This window comes from Zalophus californianus, chromosome 1 (assembly GCF_009762305.2).
Source record: "Zalophus californianus isolate mZalCal1 chromosome 1, mZalCal1.pri.v2, whole genome shotgun sequence".
In the NCBI taxonomy this organism is placed as follows: domain Eukaryota; kingdom Metazoa; phylum Chordata; class Mammalia; order Carnivora; family Otariidae; genus Zalophus; species Zalophus californianus.
In genome coordinates, this window is record NC_045595.1 from 111,212,837 (window position 1) to 111,239,712 (window position 26,876).

At 37.0% G+C, this 26,876-nt stretch overlaps 1 protein-coding gene across 2 annotated transcripts in view; it reads right to left on the bottom strand.

Annotated features, from left to right (window-relative positions):
• The window catches only part of VEPH1 (ventricular zone expressed PH domain containing 1), a 229,525-nt gene that overhangs the window by 22,203 nt on the left and 180,446 nt on the right, over positions 1–26,876 (bottom strand). For both annotated transcript variants that reach the window (XM_027586347.1, XM_027586348.1), the window contains exons 10-11: positions 24,323–24,462; positions 21,130–21,264 (exon numbers count right to left, since the gene is read on the bottom strand). In XM_027586347.1, coding sequence (XP_027442148.1) covers positions 21,130–21,264; positions 24,323–24,462 — 275 coding nt within the window. The remainder of the gene's footprint in view (positions 1–21,129; positions 21,265–24,322; positions 24,463–26,876) is intronic.

A 26,876-nucleotide genomic window follows, 5' to 3' on the forward strand; every position in this document is an offset into this window, starting at 1 on the left:
CTTGGGAGACCTTGAGCAGAAGACCTGGCTAAGCCACAAGCAGACTCCTGACCCAAGGAAAATTTGAGATAACAAATAGATGTTGTTTTAAGCTGCTAGGTTTTGGTACTTTGTTATGAAGCATTAAGAATCAATACCAACATTGTGCCATGAAGAAGGGAAGGTGACAGATATCCTGTTGGCCAATTCTCAATGAAAATGATGAGTCTACTTAGAGGGGTCACATTCTTCTGAGAACACTCCAAATCAGGTCTCAATAAAACCAGAAGAAGATAAAGAGAAAGATATATAATCATAGTAAAGATATACTAAGAAAGATTTTCCTGATAAACACCATCTAACTCAAAAGGGATAGAAGCCCCTGGAGGAAAAATGATGTTTTTAAACAGCTGATTAAATGAATGTTTCTCCAGTTTTGTCTTGTTTTTTTTTTTTTTTTAATCATTAATGGGAGTAGGAATTTGTAGAACTATATAAAAAGTCTCTTGCCAAGCCTCTTAGGGGAAAAATAAGCCAGATAGCATGGAAAGATGAGAGGATATTTACAACATTATTTTGATGACAGTGACAGCATGAGTAAATGCTATGGATTCCGTAAAAGTGCAAAGTGGCCTCTGGATCTTATAAAGTGGTCAGTGTACTGTGAAAGGGTACGGGGAAGCAATTTTCGAGAAATCAGTGAAAGCATACATCTGGAAGAACTTTGGGTTCTGGTACATTTAAATTCTGTTTAAAGCTATTTTTGCACAGATACAAAACATAGGATTGCCTCATGTGCTCTGTGTGCCTATGGTTAATAGGATCAACTCTAGGCACATACTTCAAGTGTGTTTTAAGAAATGTAAACAAGAGGTTTTTTTCTTTTTTAATGATCTCCAATATTTTCACATAATAAGAGGGCTTTATGTCTTTATGGTTATTTTTTGTACACAAATTCTAACTATATGGAGTCCAGGGTGTGCAATAAACTTATTGAAGGAAAAAAAAATTAATGGGGCATCCTTATACAATTTATCTCTATATTATTTATATTGTCCTACATTGTGCAAGCATAGTATCTTGCAAGAAACATACTGAAAAAACTAGCGAAAGAAACTCTAAAGAATATTTATGCTATAATTTAATTTTTTAAATTTGTTTCAACTTCTGAAAAATATTACTACTGAACTTAACTTATAGCAATTAGTATTTATAGCACCTAGTGTCAGGAACCAAGGATAAATAGAGGAAGGAGACATCATCTTTATTCCAGGATGTGAGACAGTAATGCACTGGGTCCATAGTATTCCTCACAGAGGAAAGCTGGAATACATCTTTATTTGTGTTTAGTTGTGGTAGTTATTAATCTTCTTCTGGTGTGACTCTTTTGGCTCTCAACTGGATTAAAGCCCTTCGGCAAGAAGACTAATTTATTTGTTATTTTGTAGCTTCTGAAAATACTAAGTATAGCACTTTGCCCATAAGAGATGTTCAATGAATCTTTTTAAATTTTTGCTAATTGAGACACACAGATTTTATCTGTAATTTATATCAACAGTAGCATTTAGTTTTTTTGTTTTTGTTTTTTTAAAGTAGGCTCCATGCCCAGAGTGGAGCCCAGTGCGGGGTTTGAACTCACCACCACCCCGAGATTAAGACTTGAGCTGAAATCAAGAATTGGATGCTTAACTGACTGAGTCACCTAGGCACCCTAGCATTTAGATTTTTAATTTTCACGTCAATTATGCCCGCTAAGCCCTTTCAGAACATTTTTATTTTTAAAAAATACACCTATATTTCTATGTGTATTATAGGAATTCATTTTATTTAATTTTATAAAACAAGTTTCTAGAATAAAATGTTAGTAATTGAAGAATGCTTGTCTAAATCCTTCAATAACAGCATGTTGACTGCTTGTTCTTAGCTTTTCCAAATCACCAGTTCTCAGGAGGTGTCAGCAGCCGGGATCCCAGGGAAACTTGTTACAAACATCAAATACAGGTTCCATCCCTGAAAGCCTAACCCAATAGGTCTGTTTGTGCCTGGGAATCTGCATTTCTAAACAAATTCCCAGGTTATTCTGATGTGCAATGACTGGCAATTAATCCTACATCCTTGGAAACAGATGAGGATGATGGATTTGTTTCCATTAATTGGTATTTGAGGGATTTTTCAATCCTCATGTGCATATGTTCATACTTCCCCACAACAGTTTGGTTTCAAATGACAGAATATACAATCTGGTTGCAAGAGCAAAAATTCCATTCTTGAAGATCAGAGACATTATTATTCCAAATTGTGCAACTTGGAAGGAAGAGAAGAGGCGTGAAAATTGAAATTGTTGGGGCTTATTTGAAAGTTGGCAGAAGGCTGGGATGTGTGGGGAAAGGGTGGGCAACAGGTGGGAGACAGACTCTGAGCAGAGGCAGTGAGGGTGCTGCCCCAGAGGAACACACAGTGTGATCCAGTGTTCAGTGTGGATGTCACGCACGACCTGTTCCATTGTTTCTCCTTTTTCTATCCCAGATTAATAAGGGAACTCTAGGTACACAAGAGTTGGAGGTCAGTGTGGCCAGCTTCTAACTATTACTATAGATCACAAAATAAACTTGACTTTTTTCCTATCCTTTGAGTACCCACGTGTTGGGAAGAACTGAATCGCTTCTTGGCAAGTCGTGGTGGTTCTAACCATGAGTCTGGCTCCAAGTGGCTGGAAGAAAACATGTCTGATTCATTTCACAGAGAGGTTCTGAAGAAGTCTGTCATGTAAGAACCAACAAATATGATAGAATATTTAAATTGATTCAAAAAGTCAAGTTTTCCCCCTTGCCTAAGGATCATGAAAAAATAATGTGATTATAAAATGTTGGCAATAAATGTTACAAGTGTTTAAATAAAGAGGTTTTTGCAAAAGCTAATGTAAATGTATCGGTGGAGTGGAAACTAAAGGTGGAAAATTGGGTGAAGCTTTATAAATGTTTGATAAACCCATAATGACTTTCTTTAGGAATCAAATTTCTTCTAAAATTGAGCCCATTAAAGCCAGCAAATATTTTTAATCAGAGTGAAAGCAAAGGCAAAAGATTACCAGTGTTCAAAAATCTCAAGAAAATTTGACATTTCTACAGTGGTGGCAGAAGTAAATTGTAATCACTGGAACTGTTGGCATGACAGCCAGCATTCACCTGGGATCTCCTTTCATATTGGAAAGCAAAGAATTGCAGTGTTTTTTTTTTCCCCCTAACTGATGGTTGCCACCTGCATATGACAACTGTGTACTGAGCATCTCACACCACAATGTCCAGTAGTCCCCCCTTATCTGTGGTTCCACTCTGCACAACTTCAGTTCCCCACTGTCAACCCCAGTCTGGAAACAGATGATCCTCCTCCTGATGCATCATCAGAGGGTCAGTTGTAGCCCAATGCTATTCCATCACACTGTGCGCGTCCTTCACTTCACTTCATCTCATCACTAGGCCCTTTATGACTTCATATCATCACAAGGCCCTTTATGACTTCACATCATCACAAGAAGAATGGTGAGTCCAGTTTGATAAGATATTCTGAGAGACCTCAATCATATAAGTTTTATTATAGTACATCATTATATTATTCTATTTCATGATTAGTTATTATTGTTAATCTCTTTCTATGACTAATTTATAAATTAACCCTTATCATAGGTGTGTGTGTATAGGAAAAAAGCCTAGTCTATATTGGGTTCAGTACTCTCCATGGTTTAGGGCATCCACTGGGGGTCTTGGAACGTATCCCCCAGTATAAAGCAGGGTGGGGTACTACTGTGCTACCACATGGTACTAGACCACATTGGTTGCTGATAGGGAACACGCTCAGTGAAGGGGCTTTCTTTTTCTCCTCTGGAAATCAATTAGTGAGATAACCATACTCTTCAGCCACGTAGGTTCTTTGGTTGGGGGTTGGGGGCAAGGTCCTTCTCTTATTTTTCCCCGGTTATCCCTGATAACACTCTCATTCCCAGATGCTCCTCCCACCCCCCCTTTACGTAAGTTCTCATTCTTTTCGGTTTGCTCTATTTCTTTGAACATGTCTGGATTCTTGAAAAATATGGAGCAATGTTTAGTGTATTTTTCATTTTCATAAATGATTTTCTGTCATGGACCACATTCTATTTCTCGCTTGTGTCTCTTAAGCTTTGCACATGGCATCGTATGTGTACTTAGTTTGTTGCCATCACTGCTATAGAGTGATTTCATAGTGCACATCCGCCACCCCCACATTTTACTTAACCGTCCCCCCAGCCCCCATCTTTGCACTTACGTAAATCATGCAACAATGAATATCCTCATACATAGCCCCTTGTGATGTGAGTAAGAATTTTTCTAGGATAATCATTCAGAAGTGGAATTGCTGGATCATAGGGTATGTTTAAGACTGTAGAGAAAAGATTATTTTATGTTTCTGCATAGGCTTTCTGAACAAATTTTACTAAAACTTGGACTTGGGCTAAAAGAATAAGCATGAGAAGTTAATTTATGACTAATTAGAAAGTAAGAAACCATCTCGAGAGATTTATCTTCCCAGAAGTATGTGTTTACAGCTCAAGGTGGGGATGAGACCCAGGATTTAGAGACATCTTTAAGCTGTCAAGCTGGAGACACTCGTCATATTCTCCCTTTGAAGAGATTTATTTATATCTCACAAGATAGAAGAACCAAGAATCCTTCCCAACGAACAAAATTTTTTCTCCCCTTCTCTCAGATGAGTGGGGGTGCTGGCCCTCCCCTATATAAATATCCAGATCCATATTCTCAGGGTTCTTTTACCTACAGTACAGACCCTAGTATGTGTAGGATGACACCGGGCTCTCATTGTGTGTCCCAGGGTTAATAACTGAGGCAAAGGGGAGTTGGTGAGGTTATTTGCTGTAAGTCATCTGCTCTGCATGAGACATTAAAAATTTAACATTATTCATATCCCTAACTTCACTAAGTTCTATTAAATTGCTTTCCTCAATGATCCAATTTACATTCCCACCAGCAAAGTATGAAGAATTCCTTTCCTGCATCACAATGGAAGGCCTTTCTGGGCTCTGAAACTTCTGGAAGGATTACTATCTAACAGTCTTTTCTTATATCTGAACTAGGCCATGCTTTTGGTGACCACAGTCATATTGGTCTGATTGCATCGGGGACTAGCAGTAGGCTCCTGTGACTAAACCATAAACCATTGCCTCTTAAACCAGGGGGAAAATCAACCACATTTCTGTGGCAAACATTGCATTTTTCTTCATTTTTACTGCCTTTTGCTATCATAAGAAGCATTCCAGGTTCTGGGAATCAGACCACCCTTTTTAGGTACAATTATTTTAGTACACTAGCACATATCAAAATTTGGCCAGGGTCTAGTTTTATTTAAGAACTATCATTTTGTTGGTGTGTTGACTACTTGGAGCGGTTACAAAGAGGTTATAACTGACTCTGCCATGGATGTATGGAGAAGGCATTGCTTTCCATGATGTGGGAATTTCAAATGTCTCCACTTAGTTATTTAAAGGGCAGAGCATAGCATTAAGCACTGATGAAGTAATAAGAGATCAAGGTAGATGTGATGTTGAATTATCCCTCATAGAGAAATGGATAAAGTAAACTCTGGCCTACTTACATAATGGAAAACCTTATAGATACTAAAATGAATGAGCTAGCTCCACATGTGTGAACAGATATATTTTTAAAACCTAATGGTAAACAGAGAAAGGATACTGCAAAAGATATGTGCAATATGATAACACATATATAAAAGTTTAAAACAACAGTACCAAAATATCCATGGAAATAATACACACCAACCTCAAGAGACTATTTGCAACAGTTTCTTTCTTTTTGTCAAGGGGGATATTTGAAGTAAACATGGAAGCAATGTAAACATCTCTTCTATCTTGTGGTGGCAATGGGCATCATCTTTCGGCACTTTTCTGAATCTATGAGCTATTTCATAGTTTAATAAAAAATAAAAGTGAGGCAGAGGACACAGTTCAATGAAGCAGAGACTGGCCAGGGTTAGGGTCTGTAAGGAAGAAAGGTTCTGTGTATGGCGGGGGGGCTTCCTTGGTACCCCTCAATTCCCTTATAAGGAAGTCCCTATTATTTTGCCTCTGTGAGGCTGGCCTTGGTGGTGAAGATCAGTAAAGGACCATCTCTTTCTCCTGATTTTTGCATTTTATTCTATGTGCATTTATTATTGTTGGGGGAGAGGCTCCACATTAAAGTTTCTTTTAATCTAGCTCTTCCAACTCAGAGATAAAGAGATAAACAGGAAATGCAAAGTGATTTCAAAGTGTTGATATTACATTGTTTTGTTAACAAAACAAAGCAAACATAAAGCATGCTAACCCCAACTTCTGTCCTAGGGAAGTGTTATGGAATGGCTTAAATGATGCAAGTGATACTTAGAAATAAGGGTGTTTTTTGTTTTGTTTTGCTTTGCTGGAGAGTGATATGGCAGAAAGAAAGTAGGTTTTGGGACCAGAAGATGAGAGTTTGAGCCCTGCCACTGCCATTCACTAGCAGTTCTTGGGAAATAACTTAAGTTCTTGGTGCTTTCAATGCACTTCTCAATCTGTAAAATGACTGTGATTCCTAAGCCGTCTCCTGCAGAGACTTGCCACTGCAAATAAATTCATGGATAATCGCACCACTTTATACATTGTAGAGAAGTAATACAAAGTAGTAATAACGATGACAAGTTGAATAAAACGAGGTAAGTTTTTTTGCACATGAAATATAGGGTTTTTGGTCTCTTAGCTAGATAAATATGTAAATCTTTCCAAAATGAAAGACTTGTTTAAGAAACACTGATGTTAGATGCCTGAGAAACAGATTTTGTTTTCTAAAAGCAAGTAACATACTTATCTTTGTTTGTTGTCAAACCTCGGAATATTGGATGTAATAAGATGCAAACATAGAAGGATGTAATGCAACGTGAACACTTGAAAGGGGAGTAATGCCATGTGCATGTTTGATGGGGCCGTAATGAGATGTACAAATAGAAATGCACATAGAGATGTGCATGGGCAATAGTGTAATGAGATGCATAAATGGATGGCTGTAATGATAAAAGCGTTTGGGGGGAATGTAATGTGATTTATAAATGGAAGCATTAAATGGGAAGGGTGGAAAGGGCAGGTCATGATAAGAAGCAGAGAGAAAGAATGCAGTGCTGCGCATGAATGGAGGAGCTAATAATATGTGCACGATGAGGATGTAACGAGATAAAAATGGGATGGCATAATGAGGTTCACAGATGGAGGGATGTAATGAGCTATACAGAAAGGAAGGAATCATGACAAGCATAAAAGGAAGGATTTACTACCATGAATAAAGAAATGGGCATAAGAAGATGTGAGCACTGAAAGGAAGAGCAAAAAAAAAAGGGACATTGTTGAGGGGATGGGAAATAACAAGGTGGGCAAATGGAACACGCTAACAAGATGCTGAAATTAAAGGGTGCAACAAGATGTGCCCATTTAGGGAATGATTAGACACAAATATAGGCCTTTAATGAGGTGCCTGGGCCCTGATCAGACACAGGCCACAGCATTCAGTTCTTACGAAGTAGGTGAAAATGGAAAAAATTCAGAGCAGGGCCATAAAGATAACTAAATTGTTACAAATCTCAAAAAGAGAAAACCAAACAGGTGATTTCACCACAGCCTCAAAGTTTATGAAGCAATGGTTTTATAGTTGCTGTTTATGGGGCACTCACTGCACCAGCAGCTCTTCCTGGTGTTTAATGAAATGAATCAGCTTGTACTGCCTTCCTAGCAACACTGTCAGGCAGGTGGATCTGTTCCTAGTTTACAGATGAAGAAGTTAAGTTTCAGTGAGATTAACCAACTTGCCTAGATTCCCAGAACATGTTGGTGGTAGAGATGTGACTCAAGTCAAATCAAGTGGATTCCAGTTGCCTTTGCCTCTCTTTCAGTATTTCCATAAGAGTACTCAGTGGGACCTCCTGCCTCACCGTCACCTGGATCCTTGTGTCAGAGTCACAGGCCCACCCCCAAGATTACCATTTGCAAAATCCACAGAGGTCCCAGGAATGTGCATTTAAACAAGGTCTCCTGGGACTCTTGCATGTGCTAAGGTCTGGGAACTACTCTGCAGCCCTAGAGCCTGGTGTTCTAATGCTTCTCATCAACTCTGGTAAAAGATCATGAAGAAAGGGGCTTACACTCAGCATGAACAATTTGAGTTGGTTACAAGGGAGACTACAGAAGGAATTATCAGACCTTGGAATGAGGCATCAGATGATTCTGTTGACCGTATTTAGCAAAAGATTTTTTTAAAAAGGCCCCTTCCTCTCAGAATGGTCTTCAATAGGAACCCCAAATTGTAATGAAGATAGTAGAACAATGCAATAATGTATTGAAAATAAGTAGACTTTAGGAAATGTTTGTATACTGAATTAAAAAAAAATAAAGTTTACTCCATAATCCCTAAAGGAAAGAGAGTAATTTGGTAATGTGTCCCCAGAATCAAAAGTTTGCTAATCTACATACAACATACAGGATCTTTAAAAAAAGCAAATAGTGCCACTGACTGTGCTCTTTCTTGATATGTCTAGTATTGAAATGTCTAAATTGCTATGATTTTTTAGATTAAAAAAACCAGAATCTATATTTGAAATGAGTGTTAAACTTGGATGACAACTCACACTTTAGTGACACAATCTCTGCTCAAAACATTTTTAGAAGTCTCTCCCAGAACTGTCTTGTAGAGTATATTCATGAGCCACATACGAAAAAGTTTCATTACTTTAGTGAAAGCTGGCTTTTAACTATGATTCAGTTTGAGTCGTCTCCTTTTATAATAGACCTTGGCCTACATAAGTTTTTTTGGCTATTGTGAAAATCGATCTCATTCTCAAAAGATGACACCTTTGTCATTCACTTTGTTGAAGGGGTCTTGCAGAGGAAGTACAATAAAATGATACTAGTTACCACTGATTGAGCTCTTAACGGTGTGCCAATTGCTGGTCCAAGGATTTTACATGTATTATGTGTTCTACATCTCCCAACATCCTTGTGAAGTGTATCCTGCACTTCACAGGCAAGGAAGAGGAAGCACGGAGGACTTAAATCAAAGAACCAATAGTGCTGGTCAGCATTCAAACCCAGAGCCTGAGCTTCTAACTACCACACTTCCACCTTTCTTGAAATAAAGTGCTATTTAGGGGCGTCTGGGTGGCTCAGTTGGTTAAGCATCTGCCTTTGCCTCAGGTCATGATCCTGGAGTCCTGGGATCGAGCCCCGAATCCGGCTCCCTGATCAGTGGGGAGCCTGCTTCTCCCTCTGCCTGCTGCTCCCCTTCTTGTGCTCTCTCTCTCTCATAAATAAATAAAAATAAAATCTTTAAAAAAAAAGAAATAAAGTGCTATTTATTCTAATAGTTTAGTGTCCAGGGTTTGTAGGCATTCACACAATATCCCTTATAGCACTGAGGGGAAAAAGTATACTATTTTACTCATGCACTGATCATTTCAGAAAAGAACCCAAACCACTATTGGATTGGAATAGACATTTCGGAGGAGCTATGTACCTCTGTTCCCCCAGGAATAGAGTTATTTTGTTAACTATTTTCTAAAGTTTTTTTTTTTTTTTAATTTCCTTGACTGATGCAGAACACCTGGCTGACTGTGAAGGAATGTTCACTACAGTAGTAAAATTGACATGCTTCATTATAGGACAGTCTGGCTTGTGAAAAACGAAGGAAATGTAATACACGTGATCAACCTGGTTTTAAACTAAGCCGAGAAAATATTTCTTCTGCCAATTTTAATTTCTTTAAAAAACGTTTATGTACAACATAAGTATAATATGTGTGGCTGGTTGTTAGGGAGATACTAATAGTGTGTATTAATTAGCCAAGTGTAAGGATAACAATTTTCTAGTTTTTAAACAGTGAATCAAATAGTCACTTAGGTTCATTGTGTTTGTAAAGTCATATGCAATCACTTAGTATGAGTTGTGTGTATGGAATTGTTTAAATGAGGGGTCCTCCAGATTGTTAAAACGTATAGCTGTTAAGGGGAAAAAAAGAATCTGAATGAAGGTAGAGACAGTATTTAGGGAGGCAAAGTTGAGAATCTGGCTGGACTTCTAAACTCTGGTCCTACGGCATCAATAAGAGTCCTGCTTGTACAAGTCTCCAGAGGATGTGTCTGTTCTCAAGGACTCTTTTCACCTCGGAGCCTGTCCTCTTATGTTAATCACATTAGTCCCTGATGAACTATAATGTGGGGGAGTGCAGGTCCACTGATAGCACATATCTATGATAAAAGTTCATCTTGTGCTGAAGCTAACACTCTCTGGTGCTCCGTAGCATCACAAATCTCACACGCACAGCAGGGTACACCCTCAGCCACAGTCACGGCCAGCCTCATCTTGCCTGGTGGCCACCAGCTGTCTGCTTTAGCCTTGGTCAGCAGCATGATGAATGAGCTTGTGTCCTTGTTTCCAAGGTGAGTAGTAGAGCATGGGTTGGGGCTGAGAAGAGCAGCTGAGGGTTCTTGTGAAGAGAAGCTCAACACAAATCCATCCTCTTCTTCATTCAGAAAATAACTTTTTCTTCCTGGGCTCTAAAGACTATCTTTCTGTTTCTCAAATTAGGTTTCCTTGTTTTCTTTTGGTCTTTCAAGTCTTTTCTTTTGGTCTGCACCTTGACCCTCTACCTTCTCAAACACAGATCTCCCCTACCTTGAAATATTCCACAATTTAATTACCACCCAACCAAAAGACAAAAGCTCAGGCTTGGATGAATTCCATTATAACACCTAAACAGCTGATCACTACTGGAGAAATCATATTTCCGCTTTAAGTCTGTTATCTCGGATCCCAAATGGATGTTTCTCATTGCCTGACAGTCCTGCTATATTTCTCTAGTAAGTACATAGTTCCTTTGTCTAAGAATTTCATTTTAGACTTTCTTTCCTCAAACCTCCTACATTCTATCCCTCCCCCCACCCCATCACACTTTCAGCTGATGGCCTCACCTCTTACTTCACTGAAAAAGATGAAAAGCCATGAAACAGAACTCATTCATCTTTCCCCCCACCAACTCTACTTCTTGGTCTGGGTCTGTGTGCAATCGCTTTTTCTCATCTGTTCACCATCCTCACCCTCTCTGTTGTGTCATCCCAACACTTGAAAACATGCGCTGGGGGCTCCCATTCTAAAGCATCTCCATACTTCCTCCATGACGAACCCATTCAGCACCAACCTCTGCAACAGCTCTCTACAGATGCTGTCTCCTTCCTCATTCTCTCCTCATTTCCTCACCTACTCCATTCTGAACCTCACCTTTAAAACACCACTAAAACTGCCTTTTCCAAGTTGCCCAATTGGATGGGCACTTTTCTGTACTTTGCTGCCTTGACCTGGCTGCCAGATCCCATCCACTTCCATTCTCTCTCTTTCTTGGACTCTCTTGAGATGTGTGATCTCTATACTTTCTGGGTTCCTTTTGTCTTCTGGCTGCTCTCCGGACTCAATCCTATACTAGGTCCTTTGACATTCTAGACTGTCTTCTCAGATTGCTTTAATCTTCCCATGGTTTTTGCCACCTCTGTGCCAAGAGTGGCCTCATCTGTGGCCTAAACCACAAATTTGCCTACTAGACAATTACACTGGGACATCTCACAGACATTTTAAAATTTAAGGTATTCAAAAGTCTCCCTCACCCTTACACTCTCCCATTAGCTTGCTATGTCCCTTTTACCTCCAAAATTTACATTGAATGTGTCATTCATTTCTATCCCTACCAGGACTATTCCAACTCAAACTATCTTCTTCTCTCATCTGGGTGAGCAATAGTCTTCATGGTCTTTCCGATTCCACTTTTGCCCCTTTCTAATCTAGCCTCCACATAGTGTACTGAGCGATCATTTCAAAATAGGCTGGGTAATAATGTCTGCTGCTCAAAACTCTTCAGTGACCTCCCATAGACTGCAAGAAAATCTAAGTTCCTTGCCATGGCTTACAAAGCAGAGGTAAATTACCCCAGACCAACTCTCCCTTTGGTTCACTGGGCTCCACCCTGATTCTTCTACTTCTTGGAACAATGTGGAAGGGGAGAGAGTTCATTCCTGGGGTGGGCGTGCCCAGTGTTGTAGGAGGAAGAAAATATTAGAACTCTCACTTTTTGTTTACTTTTCATCCCATCCTTTAAGGTTTTTATTTTTGAATATTTTTATAATAAAAATGAGTGTAATAATACATATTATTTATAAGTAAATAAATATAAACATGGGCGGTGCTTGTTCAAATTTTTTTTCTGATGGGATGTGTGATTTAAATTTGGAGGAGAATGCTCTAATGCACCAAAGTTTTGTCTTTCTCTTCTCAGTCTTCCTTTTTTTTTTTTTTAATTTATCTGTTATTTTTGTTTTTGTTATATGGTCTCAAGACCTTTGTGCAAATTATTCTCTTTGCTAGGAAAACTTATCTGACACCAGGTCAGAGAAGGTCCTGACCACCCAACAAACACTGCTGTTCTTCATCTCTTCCTCTAGGCATTTTATTTTTTTACAGTATCTTTCAGTGTGGCATTGTGCATTTCTTTACTTGCAGATTGCTTGTCTCCTTGGGGCAGAGCATGATTATTTATGTTTGGTCTCTGCACAGAGCTTGGCATAAAGCAGGCATTCGCAAAAAGTATTTGTAACTTAATGAATGAACTTACAGTTCCATTCATCGGGACTTCACTGTGATTTTTTGTTGTTGTTTCCTCCATGTTTCCTCATGTCATCCTCCTTACATGAAGACCTGTCCCTCTTTCATTTAAAAGCCCAGACTCTATTTTAATGTCTACCCTTCTCCCAGCCAGCTCTCTCTCTGAGCCAGGGTTGTCCCAGACATTTGCATCTACATTCCACCCTCAATCTGCCCTCTCAACCCCTTTGCCTTCAGCTTCCTACTATGAATGATATTCTCATGGAGTTTCTCTCTTAATCACTAGATTTTATTCAGACCTTCTTTTTATCTCTTGACCTCACCTTTGCTTCTTTGATAGTGCCAATCAGATTTTCCTGGTTCTCAGCTTGCAGCCTGAAAGTTCCCACCCTAATCTAGGCTTTTGAAATCAACAAACCGATTCCCATTTACCCCATTCTCACCTAGCTTGCTCTGAAAGGGAGGGTTCAACAAAACTATTCTCTCTCCAACACCGTGATTCACCCTGCTCTCCCTGGAGGCTGACCTACATCACTTGTCACATACATCACACATGTAGACTTAAATTTCTCTTAAGAATGTGGATAGTTTTCCAAAGTGGTGTACCAACTTACTTTCCCACCAACAGTGTAAGAAGGTTCCCCTTTCTCCACAACCTCTCCAACATTTGTTGTTTCTTGCCTTGTCAATTTTTGCCATTCTAACTGGTGTAAGGTGTTATCTCAATGTGGTTTTGATTTGAATTTCCCTGGGTGTTATATGAAACAATGAATCATGGAACACTACATCAAAAACTAATGATGTAATGTATGGTGATTAACATAACATAATAAAATAAAAAAATAAAAATAAAAAAACAAACTAATGATGTACTGTATGGTGACTAACATAACATAATAAAATAAAATAATTTTTTTTTAAAAAAAGAATGTGGATAGTTACAGCTTTTATATATAATAGCCCATTCCTTACTTATACATTTATTTCCTGGAGCACCATAGTAGCACTGCAACTCAGTACTTTAAATCTAAGTCTCAGGGAGCATCAGAAGGTCTCCTTTTTGTTATACCCAGAATTGGTGCTTCAGTTTTATTTATGCTTTGACACTACAGCCAATTACCCTGGGAACTGTCAAGTGTGTTTGTAGCAATGAGGACTGAAAACAAATCTCCAAATGTTAGCCAGATGGGATACATTTTATTTCAGCAGTAAATTTAATTTTTTTTTTTGTTGTTTCCATAATGGGCAGTTTTGAGACTTCATTTCTATGGCATATGGAATTTCTCCATGCTTTGGGAACTGGAACATGTGTGTCAATAAAGGAGATTTCTCTCTCAAATTCCAGTCCTTTAGCAATCCTGGATCAACTTTGTCAACTGTCTGTTACTCTGATAATCAGAGCGCCACTCCCTCTGAAGGGCTGGGCAACACATGCACTGGAATGAAATTATTAATGGTATCTCTAGTTGCTCCCAGAGTCCATCCTCCTCATTTCCTAAGTAAATTAATGGATTTTTCTGCCTTTTTTCTAAAATCTTTATTTTATAATGAAAATTGATGAACTTAAAATGGATTTTTCTTTAAGTAAACTGCTCATTTACATTTACTTACATAAAGCAATGTAACTAAAAGTAGTACTTCTGTAACTGTTATTCCTTGATTATAAAAGAAACCATACTTCCAACAGAAAATTTCAAAAATGCTAATTCCATCAACCAGAACTAACCATTGCTAACATTTCAGTAGATCTCCATTTGGTTGCTTTAATGGAATCTTCCAAATAATCCTCTTTATATAAATAATTTTGTATCTTGCAATGTGACATTTGACATAGTATTGTTTCACATGTCACGAAACATTTCTTATAAACATGATTTTGCATGTTTTCTCAATATTCTTCCATATGGATGGAAAGTATGTATGTGTATACTTTCATTCTCCCATCTTGAGACATTTAGGCTAGTTATAAATAACTCCACAATATTTTTTGGTGTGCATATCTTAAGTTTTGTACACATTTCAGATTATTTCTTTAGAATAGATTCCTAGAAATGGAATCACTGTGTTAAAGGATATGAACATTTTTAAGACTCTTGACCTGCATTGCTAAATTGTTTTTTAGAAGTGTTGAAATAATTTACACTCCAACTAAAAATGTGTGAATGTGTCTAAACTCCCTTGCTGTAGCCAGAACTGATTATTCTTTTTAAAAATGGATTAAAAAGGGTAATGTTAATGTTATTTTAATTTCAACTGTTACATCTTTGACTATTAATGAAGCAGAATACTTTTTTTGAACTGAGTCTCCCTTGAGTTATTTGCTTATGTCCTTGGCCCATTGATCATTGATTAGCATGAACTTATGGTATTTTGAGGATATTAAGCTTTGTCTTTCATAATTATTGCACATATTTTCATTTTAAGTTAGTGGGCATGACGGGTTTTGTTTTTTATAAGCTTTATATTTTTATATAGTCGAACCTATCAACATTCTATTCTTAGATATTACTTATAGGTTTAATTAATTTTTTAAAAAGAAAGAAAAGCATATACAAAGGATAATGTAACAAATACCTATGTCCTCGCCATATTAATAAATACTGATATTTTGCTTTTGATTTTTAAAAGATTTATTTATTTATTTTAGAGAGAGAGCACAAGCATGAGAGGCAGAGGGAAAAGGAGAGAGAATCTCAAGCAGACTCCATGTTGAGTGCTGAGCCCAATGTGGGACTCGATCTCACCATTCTGAGATCATGACCTGAGCCGAAACCAAGAGTGGGGTGCTTAACTGACTGTGCCATGCAGGCATCCCTGCTTCTGATTTTTTAAAAAACAAAGTTACAGATGAAATTGAGATCTCCTTAATTCCCTTTCCAGTAACATTTCCCTCTCCTTTACGTACTTCTTTGTTATCCAGAGGCAAGACTATCAGGAATTTTGGTGTGATTCCAAATATGGTATTGTAAATTTACCCCAGGTATATGTACCCATAAGCATTCATAATACTGCTTAGAGTGTTATAAAAATTTATGTAAGTTACCATACTATTTGTTATACTTTTGCAACTTGCTTATTAAAACTTAATCTCCTGTTTTCAAGACTGACTCCATGTTATTACATATAGGTCTAATTAATTCATTTTCACTGTCTGTGTAGCATGATTATACCACAACATTTTCTTTGTTTCTCTACTGATGAACATTTGCATTGCTCCTGATATTTTGGTGCAAATAATATTCAGTTGACATCTGTACTTGTCTCCTGGTTCAGGTATGTGAGAATTTTACCTAGAAATGGAATCGCAAGATAATAGGGTACAGGAATTTATCATACCAGCAGCTATTGCCAGATTGCTCTTCTTAAGGTTATAAAGAAAAATTTGTCTTAAACTTTGTTTAGGACAGGAGATTTTTGTATGTTGTAATACAAAACCTCTTTGTGATAAAAAAATAAACATTTATGATACAATGCTTAAGCATTTTTCTGATAAGTTTTAAGTGAAATTAAGAATCTGGAAAGCTAATTACTCACCCACCTCAATTGTCAGCTAGTGGTCATTTATGAATCTAATTAATGATTATATATATTTTTTCTTAAGTACTTTTTTCTTTTTTAAGTAGGTTAAACTTTTATATTCTTATCTTAGTATATGAACATTCTCATCTTTTCCACATCTTTGCCAAGACTTGTATTTTTTTTAAAAAAGATTTTATTTATTTATTTGAGAGAGAGAATGAAATAGAGAGAGCATGAGAGGGGGTAGGGTCAGAGGGAGAAGCAGACTCCCTGCTCAGCAGGGAGCCCTATGCAGGACTCGATCCTGGGACTCCAGGATCATGACCTGAGCCAAAGGCAGTCGCTTAACCAACTGAGCCACCCAGGTGCCCCTTGCCAAGACTTGTATTGTCACAATTCTTTATCCTTGCCAGTCATGTAAAAAGGCATATCATTTTTAAATATTTAAATCAATTATTTCACTGATTTTTAGTGTGACTACACATCTTTTCTTATGTTATAGGCCATTTGAGTTTCCTGTTCAGTGAATTTTCTGTTCGCATTCTTTGCCCAGCTTTGTCTTGGGTTGTTTGTCTCTTCCTTGTTGATTTAGGAGATTTTTGTGTTAATTATACATATTTCAAATACCTTCTCACACCTTGTGCTTATCTTTTAACTTTGTTATAGTGCATTTTGCAATACAGAAATTTAAACATTTATGTGGTCAAAAATATTTATTTTTTTCATGATTTCTGCTTATATATCTTAAGAAATTCTTATCCTGAGGTCATAAAGACTTTTCATATTTTCTTCTAATTATAAGATTTCATTGATCACATGTAGGCCTTTAATCCACCCAGAGTTAGTTATCTAAACAGTGTCTTCGTTATTCTTGAAAGAAAGAGAGAGAGAGAAATGTTGGCCAGAAATCAGAATATTAGCTAACCTTTACTGAGAAGTCACAATGGCAGCCACTGTTCTGAGAACTATGTATTAACTTATTCAATCCTCAGACAGCTCTATGAGGTAGGAACAGATATTATAGCCATTATATTGATAAAGAAACTGAAGTTCAGAGCCAAAGGCTTCAGAGCTGGAAAGTGGCAGAGCCACATTTTAAACCCAGGAAGTCTGGCTATAGAGCCATGCTTACCTACTCTGGTAGGTGGATGAGTCAAGATAAGTAGGTTATGCTGCTGTAATACCCAAACCTTAGTTATTTGGGTTTTTTTTGGGGGGGGTTTCGGCATGTTGCGTTGTTTCTTTTTTTTCTTTAATTTTGTTAATATTTTTATTTTATTATGTTATGTTAATCACACCAAAACCTTAGTTTTTAACAAAACAAAAGATTGTTTCTTCTTCATGGGAAGTGTGTAGTGGGTCTGGGTGGCTCTCCAGAGCACCAGTCCTCTGTGTGGTGGCTCAGAATTCTGTGCCCATGTGCTGGCAACTTAAAATCAACATTTGCTTCTATAGTCACTATGGTAGGTGAAGAGAGGGAAAACAGAGAATCACATAGTTGTTAAGCTTCTGCCTGGAGGGACATGTATCCTTTCTCATAGTTCATTGGATGAAGCAAGTCACATGGCCAAGCCTTACTTCAAGAGGCAGGGAAACGTAACCTTCTTATGTGCCCAGAGTAGAAAGGAACCAGGAACATCCATGACAGCTGTGATATCACCATGTCATGTGCTCATGTTCTACTGCTGCCACTGACTAGCTGTGTGACTTTCAACAGGTCCCTTTGCTTCTAATTTTAATATCTGGACAATGACAGGATTCACTTATTTATTCAGTTGGTACCCATTATTTATTGAGAATCCAGTGTATGCCAGGCACCGTGTGACCCTGCAAATGCAATGATAAACAGGGTGTAACTTCTGCCTCCAAGCGGGGGGCAATTTAATAGCTACCTTACTGTTGATTTTCAGTTCTAAAATTCCAAGACTCTGTTAAAAGGCAATCACAACAACAAACCTTCCAGAGCATTACATTCTAGAGACTCAGGCATTTTCTTAGGAGTTTATTCCTTTTTGGTGTACATGAACTTGGCTGCAGTGTTAACTCATTTCCAGCAACAGATACACACATGTACACCACTTTCAAATTGCTGGTGTACGTGCATACTGGCATATGTGGGGAAAATAAAGCAGACTTTGGACTATTCTCACAGCTATTTTGAATTTAGTGGGCAGAACACTTCATAAAAAAAACAGAAGAAAATCAATTTGATTGAGAAATACCTGGGCAGATAACTTTGCTACATAATGGACATTCCAGATATCAGAGAGTTTTTTTATTACTTATGAATAAATTTACAAAACTAAAGATTTCAAAACCATTTTGATTTGCAGTTAATTTTTCCCTAGAGGAATATTTATTGATACAAAATAGAAGAAATATGAAGAAGTATATTTGTGAGCATGCACAAAACTGGTTTGCCAATTAAAAAAAAAAATCTCTCAGGACTTGAAGCAGCCTTCCAAGTGTTAATTTACTAGTTGCCTGTAGTTAAAATACAGTTCACATGAAAAATTTATAAGAATTTGAGGCATTGTCTTTAAACATGATGCAACAGTTTAAAATTTGAGTGAAATATGCAAAAAAATCCATTCTACTTTACATTGATGCAATTATGGCATTTCCTTTATTCTTAATACTGCAAGTCTAATTCTTAAACCAAAGCCAAAAAATAGTGACGCAATAGTTGGATGCATCTTCAGACCATTCCAAATAAATTTCTGATTAATCACACCCATTTGTCATCCTTCTTACAATGCTTTCTTTCTTTTTTTTAAAATTTTATTTTATTATGTTATGTTAGTCACCATACAATACATCATTAGTTTTTGATGTGGTGATCCACGATCCATTGTTTTCATATAACATCCAGTGCTCCATGCAGTATGTGCCTTCCTTAATACCCATCACTGGGCTAACCCAATCCTTTCACACTTAAGAGGTATTGAGTTGTTTCACGATATAATGATTAATTTGCTGCTTGTCTGTACTTTGAATTTATTTAGTATTGGTATGCTTGTTCCCCTTCTAATAGTAAAACAGGGGATAGTAAAAATAGTAAAACATGATCATTACTCTCAGAACCTCTGGTTTGCCCAGTAAGCATCCAATAATTATTACTGGGCTTTCTTGAAGGCAAAATAAGAATAATCAGAATCTTTGAGTATGGGAAGAGCTTAGAGAAGCTGGTTATATTTACTAAGGAGAGATCAATAACCATTCTCTATTCTCATTATACATATTATCCCTGAGTGATCCGATCTATTGCCATGACATCAAGTGCTACCTTATGACTTCTAAATCCATGTCTCCAATAATGGCCTTCTTCCTGAGGTCCACACAGGCATTTCAGCCACCATCACCACCTGATTATCTACACAGATAACTCAGACTCAAAATACTTTATCTTCTTCCTCCACCTCAGCTCCCTTTGTGGTCTCTTTTTCAGAAGGGTGTCATCATCCACTCAGCCATATGATGCACCTGGAGTTATCCTTGATTCTTCCACTTTCTTTATCAAGAACCAAGTCCTGTGGGTTCTACTTCTTTAATAGCTCTTGAATCCATCCTCTCCCTACAACTTCCAACTTCAGTTCAGACCTTCATTTCCTACCTGATTCTAGTAATACTTCCTAAGTAGCCTTCCTATCTCCAGCCAGGTTTACTTGAATTGTTTTCTCCATACCCAGGCCTATGACTTTTCTCATGCAAATCTGATCATGTCAGTGTAGATACACTTCCAGTTTCACTCTATTTGGTGAATGGGTGCAGTTCCATATTCTGGTCCTTTCCCAGTTTGCTGTCTGCTCAGGAATTCTCAATTATGTCCTGAGAGTGTTGCCCGTATTTCCACACCCCTAAAATGCTGTTTCAAGTCATACTTGCCTGTCTCAATAGAGCTCTTTCTCACCCTGACCATGCTCTCTCTCTTCTGCCCACCTTATTTTCATTTTTTTACTTTGTGGCAATTGCAGAGGTCAAAGGGATGAAGGGAAGTATGGAAGGAAGAAATGAAAGCCACCAAGGAACTGGAGCCCAATTCCTGATGCTTTTTCCCTTTCAATCCCAGAGTCCATGGTCTGTTTTTCTAAAACGTTTTCTATTACACACCATGTGTGTAGTTTTTGTGTGTCTCTGAGTGGGCTGTGTTATGTCAATCCGTGAGCCTCAAACAACACTGTTGAGAATTTGGTTAAGCTACTCCATAGTATTATTGCCTCGGCATCCATTTTGTTTGGCCAGGTGGGCTGCAGAGGCCTTAAACTGACACTAATCCCCTCGTGCACACTCATGCCCTAGATAGCACCCTGCAGAGTCACAAGCAAACACACACTCCTGATATGACACCTCTAATAGCTTTTGTGATCAACAGTTTCCTCTCTTTCTGAGGGCCTTCTCCTGGTGTGCCCTTTAGATAGATTCTGGCAAGGCTTACAGAAAACTGCTCTTTTTGGTTTGAATTGACCGATCTGGCCTTAGCCTGGGAACTTCCCAAAGCCCTCCACCCACAGCAGCAATAAAGGCATAAGTCCCAGGTCCAGCCTCTCTCTCTGCCTGCACCTTGCTTTGACCTCCCCCTGTAGCCCCTAGAGGTGTGCTGTGTACTTCCTCCAGGACCTGTGAGTAATAAATTTCTCTTGTGGTGTTTTGTTGAACCGGGACTCACCATCTGGCACCCTGTGTTCCATTTAACAAATATTAATTTAATAGTCATAACAGGCAATAATCCTATCTACCAATATTACTCTGTCTTTTCAATGATTACCACATGAAAATCATTAATTAATCAATGTTTTTTGATAATGATGAAAGAAGGTAAAGGAAGAAAGAAAAAAACTGAACTGTTAAGAAAAAGGCAAACTGTTTCAAGACAATCTTGAATATTGGTTTAAAATAACATGTCCAAGGAAAGAAAGACTTACTTTCTGCTGTGGAAACGTGGACTCCATCATGGCTGTTTCAAAGCTGTGAGCACCCTCTGCCTGGGTCTTATCCCACAGAGCTCTGAGAAATTGTACAGAATGACTTTGTATGGATAGGGGCTCAGGAAACAGGCTCTGAAAGGGCAATAATGAGAAAACCATAACATTATCTCTTGTCCTAACAATATTGTTTGATAACTACAAGGTACTATTTGGGTTGAAATTCAACCAGGTTTAAATTTAAATAAAACAACAAAGAAATCTATCTTGAAGATCAAACATATGATACATTTTAGGCTTCTCATTTTTTTTAATGGAAAAGTAAAATTATGGAATAGGATTTCAAGCCAGTTGATATTGATCTCTAAATATGCCTAACCTTTGTAATGTAATGTTTACCTCGATCATTTCCTTTAATTGGAAAATGGTTAATATATTCATATTTATTTTTTCAAATATCTGAGAATTATGGTATAAAATTAAAACTAGAGTATAAATATCAAGTCTGTTTATACAGAGTAGATGATGAAGGTTAGAAATTAAATAACTAAGAGTACACTATTCAACAACTCAAATATTTACAGTGTGAATGGATGGTGGGGAAACAAAAACACTTTTAATCCTAAAATGTATAAGAGGTGACTATTCCCAGAGCTAATACTCTAGTTTTGGATAAAAAGATTATTCATGTAAAGAAAATCACATTTACATGTATTTCATTCAAGTCAACGACAATAAAATTTTCAAAGGAAGATTTAAATTGTGTTTGTATATTTATTAATCCATCATGGGTTTAATAGTCATTTAAACATTGTGACATGATATCTATAAAGTGAGAAGTATTTTAATTCAAGGGAACAATTGTATAAAAACATAGACCATAATATAGGGCATCAAGTATTATTTACATACATATAATACCATACATATTATCCTTTATGTGTGAGGTATGATAAAATAATAATATTGACTTACAAAATTTTATTTTTTGTGTCAATGACTGTCCAAGCATTAGTTTATGAGAATTTAGGTGGTCTGTGTGTATGAAGTATCTATTTAGTAAATGAAAACTAATAATTTTTTTCCAGAAAAATCTAATTATTATCATCATCAAGATAAACTTGTTTCTTATGCCGAGTGGGGAAATGTGGAGGATCTTATACCTCAAGTAAGTGGTCCATAGATTAAAAAAGACAAGAGCCAGTAACAGATAGATTGATTATACCACCCATAATGTGGACATATCTGGGAATTTCTTGATTATTATCAGAAACTTATACAGCATATGATTTTTCACTTAAAGAAGAACAGGACCGGATTTAACTAATCACCATTCCAAAGAGGACCAGTTAGACTGGAATCTGTGAATTTGAGAATTCCATGAGTGTGTTGACGGTTAACTTTGTGTTAACTTTGTGTTACTTGAATTCCATGAATGTGTTAACTTTGCTTTCTTAAAGCAAAGAGTCTGACCCAGCATACAAGGCTAGTACTGGGTTTGTAATGATCAAGTCAAAGAGTTGATTTTTCTTGACCCCAAAGTCAGGATTCACCCAGACTACACAATATCAAGGGTGTAGAAAAAGAAAGGAAACATAGTAAAATGAACAAAGAAGAAAAGCATCATAAACAGATGATTTTGGGTGATTTTGCTTAAAGAGAAAAAGAATCAGACTAAGTCAATAAAATATGACTGAAGGGACAACAATAAATCAAGTTTTTTGGTTTATTTTCAGAAAACTGACAAGTAAAGAACAAAGCCAATGAGGAAACTAAATACAAACTCACTGATGGAAACTATTTGAAAAACAAGTAAAGTAGAAGAAAAATAAGGTCACTTCAAGAAAAGGGAAAAAAGGGCGCCTGGGTGGCTCAGTTGGTTAAGCGACTGCCTTCGGCTCAGGTCATGATCCTGGAGTCCCTGGATCGAGTCCCGCATCGGGCTCCCTGCTCAGCGGGGAGTCTGCTTCTCCCTCTGACCCTCCCCCCATCTCATGTGCTTTCTCTCTCATTCTCTCTGTCTCTCAAATAAATAAATAAAATCTTTAAAAAAAAAAAAAGAAAAGGGAAAAAAAATCAATGCTAGTTTTTATACTCACAATTTGATTCACATCAAAATGTGAGTTCTTTATGAGATATTATTAAGTGTTCTTAAAAAGACTTCCTATAGGAAAAGGCGGTTTTCCTAAGGTACATCTAAGCGGTCTCTTTTCTTAATTACTATAGCTCCATTTTATGATTATGATCTATTCAGCATTAAAATGCATCCTTTCTTAATAAGCTTACCTTTTCTTTATAAAGAATGTAATTGGTTGGTAGGGCTTTTATAGAAATATTTCATTAATAGAAACAAACTATACTATCACTTGGCCTAATTTTTACCTATTTTATAACATTCATAATCTGTTTTTTCTGCCTCAGCCCTCTCTACTTCTTTCTGAAATGCCTCATTTCATCTTTTAACACATGTGCTACTAGGAAAAGACCACTGAATCGGGGGCAGGTGGTCTGTATTCTTCCTTTAATTTACTTATCTGTAAAAATGATGTCTGATATTCCATTACTAACATTTTATAATCTATATTCAACTTTTATGTGAAAGTTTAATGCATTCAAGATAAGTATTTCCAAATATTCAAGACTCTCTGCCGATGTTAAAAATCTTTGCATCAAGTTGTTCATTAAGTTGAAAGTTCCTCTTTATGTAACTTTACCCATATACATAAATTCTATGGGAAAAAATGGCATTCCAGTATTTTAATGATGTCAAAAAGGATATGTTGACACTAAAATTAATTGGAGAGTGGAAGGCTATAGAGAAATAAGGACAAGCCCTACATAAGGAAAGCTATTCCTCCAAATAAGCTGTTTTTGTTGTCATTTAACAAAAAATACTTTCTTTTTTTTCTTTTTTTTTAAGAGAAGCACAGTCTCTTCTTTTTTTTTTTTTTTTTTTTTAAAGCTAAGGACATTCAAGATACTACTAGGTTTGGCCTCCTTAATACTAATCCAAGGTCTTTCATAAAGAAACTACCCTAAAATATAGAAAACCCATGTTAAAAATTATTAGTGAAATGTGTATGCATTGCTGTTATTTACATAGGAACTCTAATCAAAGAATTCAGTAAAAGTGATTATAAACTCATAACCCACCAACTCACTAAGGAGCCATGATGAACATGCATATACACACCTGCTGAAAAAGGAACATGATCTGGATCCACGGCTGAGGTTCTTGGCTGATGAGAATAAAACTGGATTTACTGTAGAGGCAGTAATGACCCTTCAGGGAGCAGGTAAAGAACAACTTTGCTACACAACTTCTAACAGAATCTAGAAATGAATATATACAGCATTACACATAGATTCTTCCAGAGTTGTACTTTATACTTCAACATAGAAACATCTTTGGAAATACGTTCTTCAGTTTCAGTCTGCAAATGAATAACTCCAAACAACTGTGTATTGGGGAGTGGATCCATTTCATGGAATGTAGATTTAACTAAAGATTTTTCAACAAATTATATTCTTTCTATCCATCTTTCCCTTGTTTTCATTAATAATGCATTAGGAATCTCCAAGGAACTCACCTGGAAGAAAGAAAACTTCTCACCAATAGAAAGGGAGATGCCAGCACGTAATATCTTTCTGTTCTTAGAGCTCTATCTTCATAATAAAAAATTTTCACCCCCCCCCAAAAAAAGAAAGGGAGATGCAGTGTTATTACTATCTGATTGGGCACTTTGAAATGATAATGTGGGAAGGATAAGCAAATGCATAGAGGAAACCCAGGCATCTCCTGGGCAGTGGATAGTATGCCATGAACCAGTAACATTGTTCTCTTGGTTGTGCAGGGGCCACAAAGACAGCCTCCAGAATAACTTTGCCAGTGGTGTGAATTCCTGTGAACTGGCCTGGTGTGGTTTGAAAAGTTTATCTTGTATATTGAAGAGGTTCAAAGCAGGGAAACTTAATGAGATCATTTTTTAGGGATAAGAAAGTGGGGGAGGGTAGTGGTGGTGGCATGGAGCAGAAGTGGTAAGAAGCCGTAGGTAGGAGGAGCCATTTAATTTTTACACCCTACAAGATGGGTGTTATTATTTCTATCTTAAAAATGAGGAAACTTACTGCATTAGCGGGTCATCTTAGTGAACCACTATGAATGCCTTGTTCACCACCATGACTTTGGCATGTGACATATACAAGAGATGCTCAAGAGAGCATCTGGACAAATGAATGATGCTCAGGGATCTAGAAAAACTCCTTAAGTCTATACAATCTGTGGCAGAGCCAGGATTTGAACTCAGCTGAACTGATGCCACATTAAGATGTTTTAGGCTCTACCATATTGGGAATTTTTAGATCTGTCATATTGTCATATCTTTATTCTTTCAGAACAAAGCTGATATTTTAATAAAAAAAGAATTAAGCTGATAATTTAAATGAAATATTTTGAAAATTAATAGATTTTAGTATGGACTACTTTTAAAAATGGAATATGGGTTACAGCTTATTAATAAAGTTGATGGGGACCCTAATAAGGTAGCAGTCAGTCCCCACCTAAGAGAGTGCCCTGGGTTCCCTAGAGAACTGGGGAGGCCTATCTGTGCACTATAGGGACTCAGGTGTGAAGGAATAACAGGCTTTTCAGGAAGAGCTTAGAAAAATTAAGGAAGAGTGACCAATGACACATTAGAGGAGAATGCATTGAAAATAAAATAAAGCCACCCATCAGTTTAGAAATACATACAGAAATCTTAACAATTAACAACTATCTGTGATTCTGAAACACTGGTATGGAAGAGGATGTTTTTGTGAAGTTAATTGTTTGGAGGAATTAAAAAAATGGGGTTGAGCATTCAGTATCCTTGTATAAAATCAGAAATCATTTCTGTATTCTGTGGGTGAATGGATTATGAGATGTAAAGAATGACTGAAAGTTCAGTGGAAAAGACCAGGAGGTCCTGCATTGAGAAAGAAAGATCTCAATGTATAGAATTGGGCACAATATTAGCTTAAAATTGCCCTATCAGAAATTATTTGAAATGGTAACTAAAAATCCTTTTTTGGTACAGATGTTCTGGAAAATTGGATTTAAATTAATCAATAGTAGAGAAACAGGACATCAAGTATTTCATAATGGCACACACACAAAAATGGTATTTGAAATAAAGCTAGATGTGATGTATACTCTGAGACAGCAGTATGTTTTCCTTTAATAGAAGGGTTCAAAAGAAAACAAGTTCTTTTCTAACAAGCTATGCAGTAACTTGACAGTCACAAGTTGGACTTCAGGCCTCTGCCATGAAAAAAGTTTTTGTCTTTGTCTCTTCCTTAAATGTTCTCAGTACTCATTCATGTTTTCTTTTGCAAATGAACATTGATTAGATTTATTTTACTCACCCTGAGTCTACCAGTTTTCTATACACAACCCACAGAGGTCCCAGATCACACAAAATGGGCAAAGCAGTAGAAGACAGAGGCCTTTAACTTAGAAGCATATATGCTAGCTATAAAAATAAACCAGTTCTGTGATATCTTCTGTTAATGCTTTCCATAACCTGATCTGTAGCAATATTTTTTCCTCATTTTTTTCAGAGCTTTCCTAACTTGGAAAATTTTCCCCACAACATTAACATTTAATTGCTGATTTTTCTCTGCAATTTTCTTCCTCATGTTCACTCTGTGGTATTGAGTGGTAGGCATGCATAAATGGTTTTTGGATGAATGAATGAATGAATGAATGA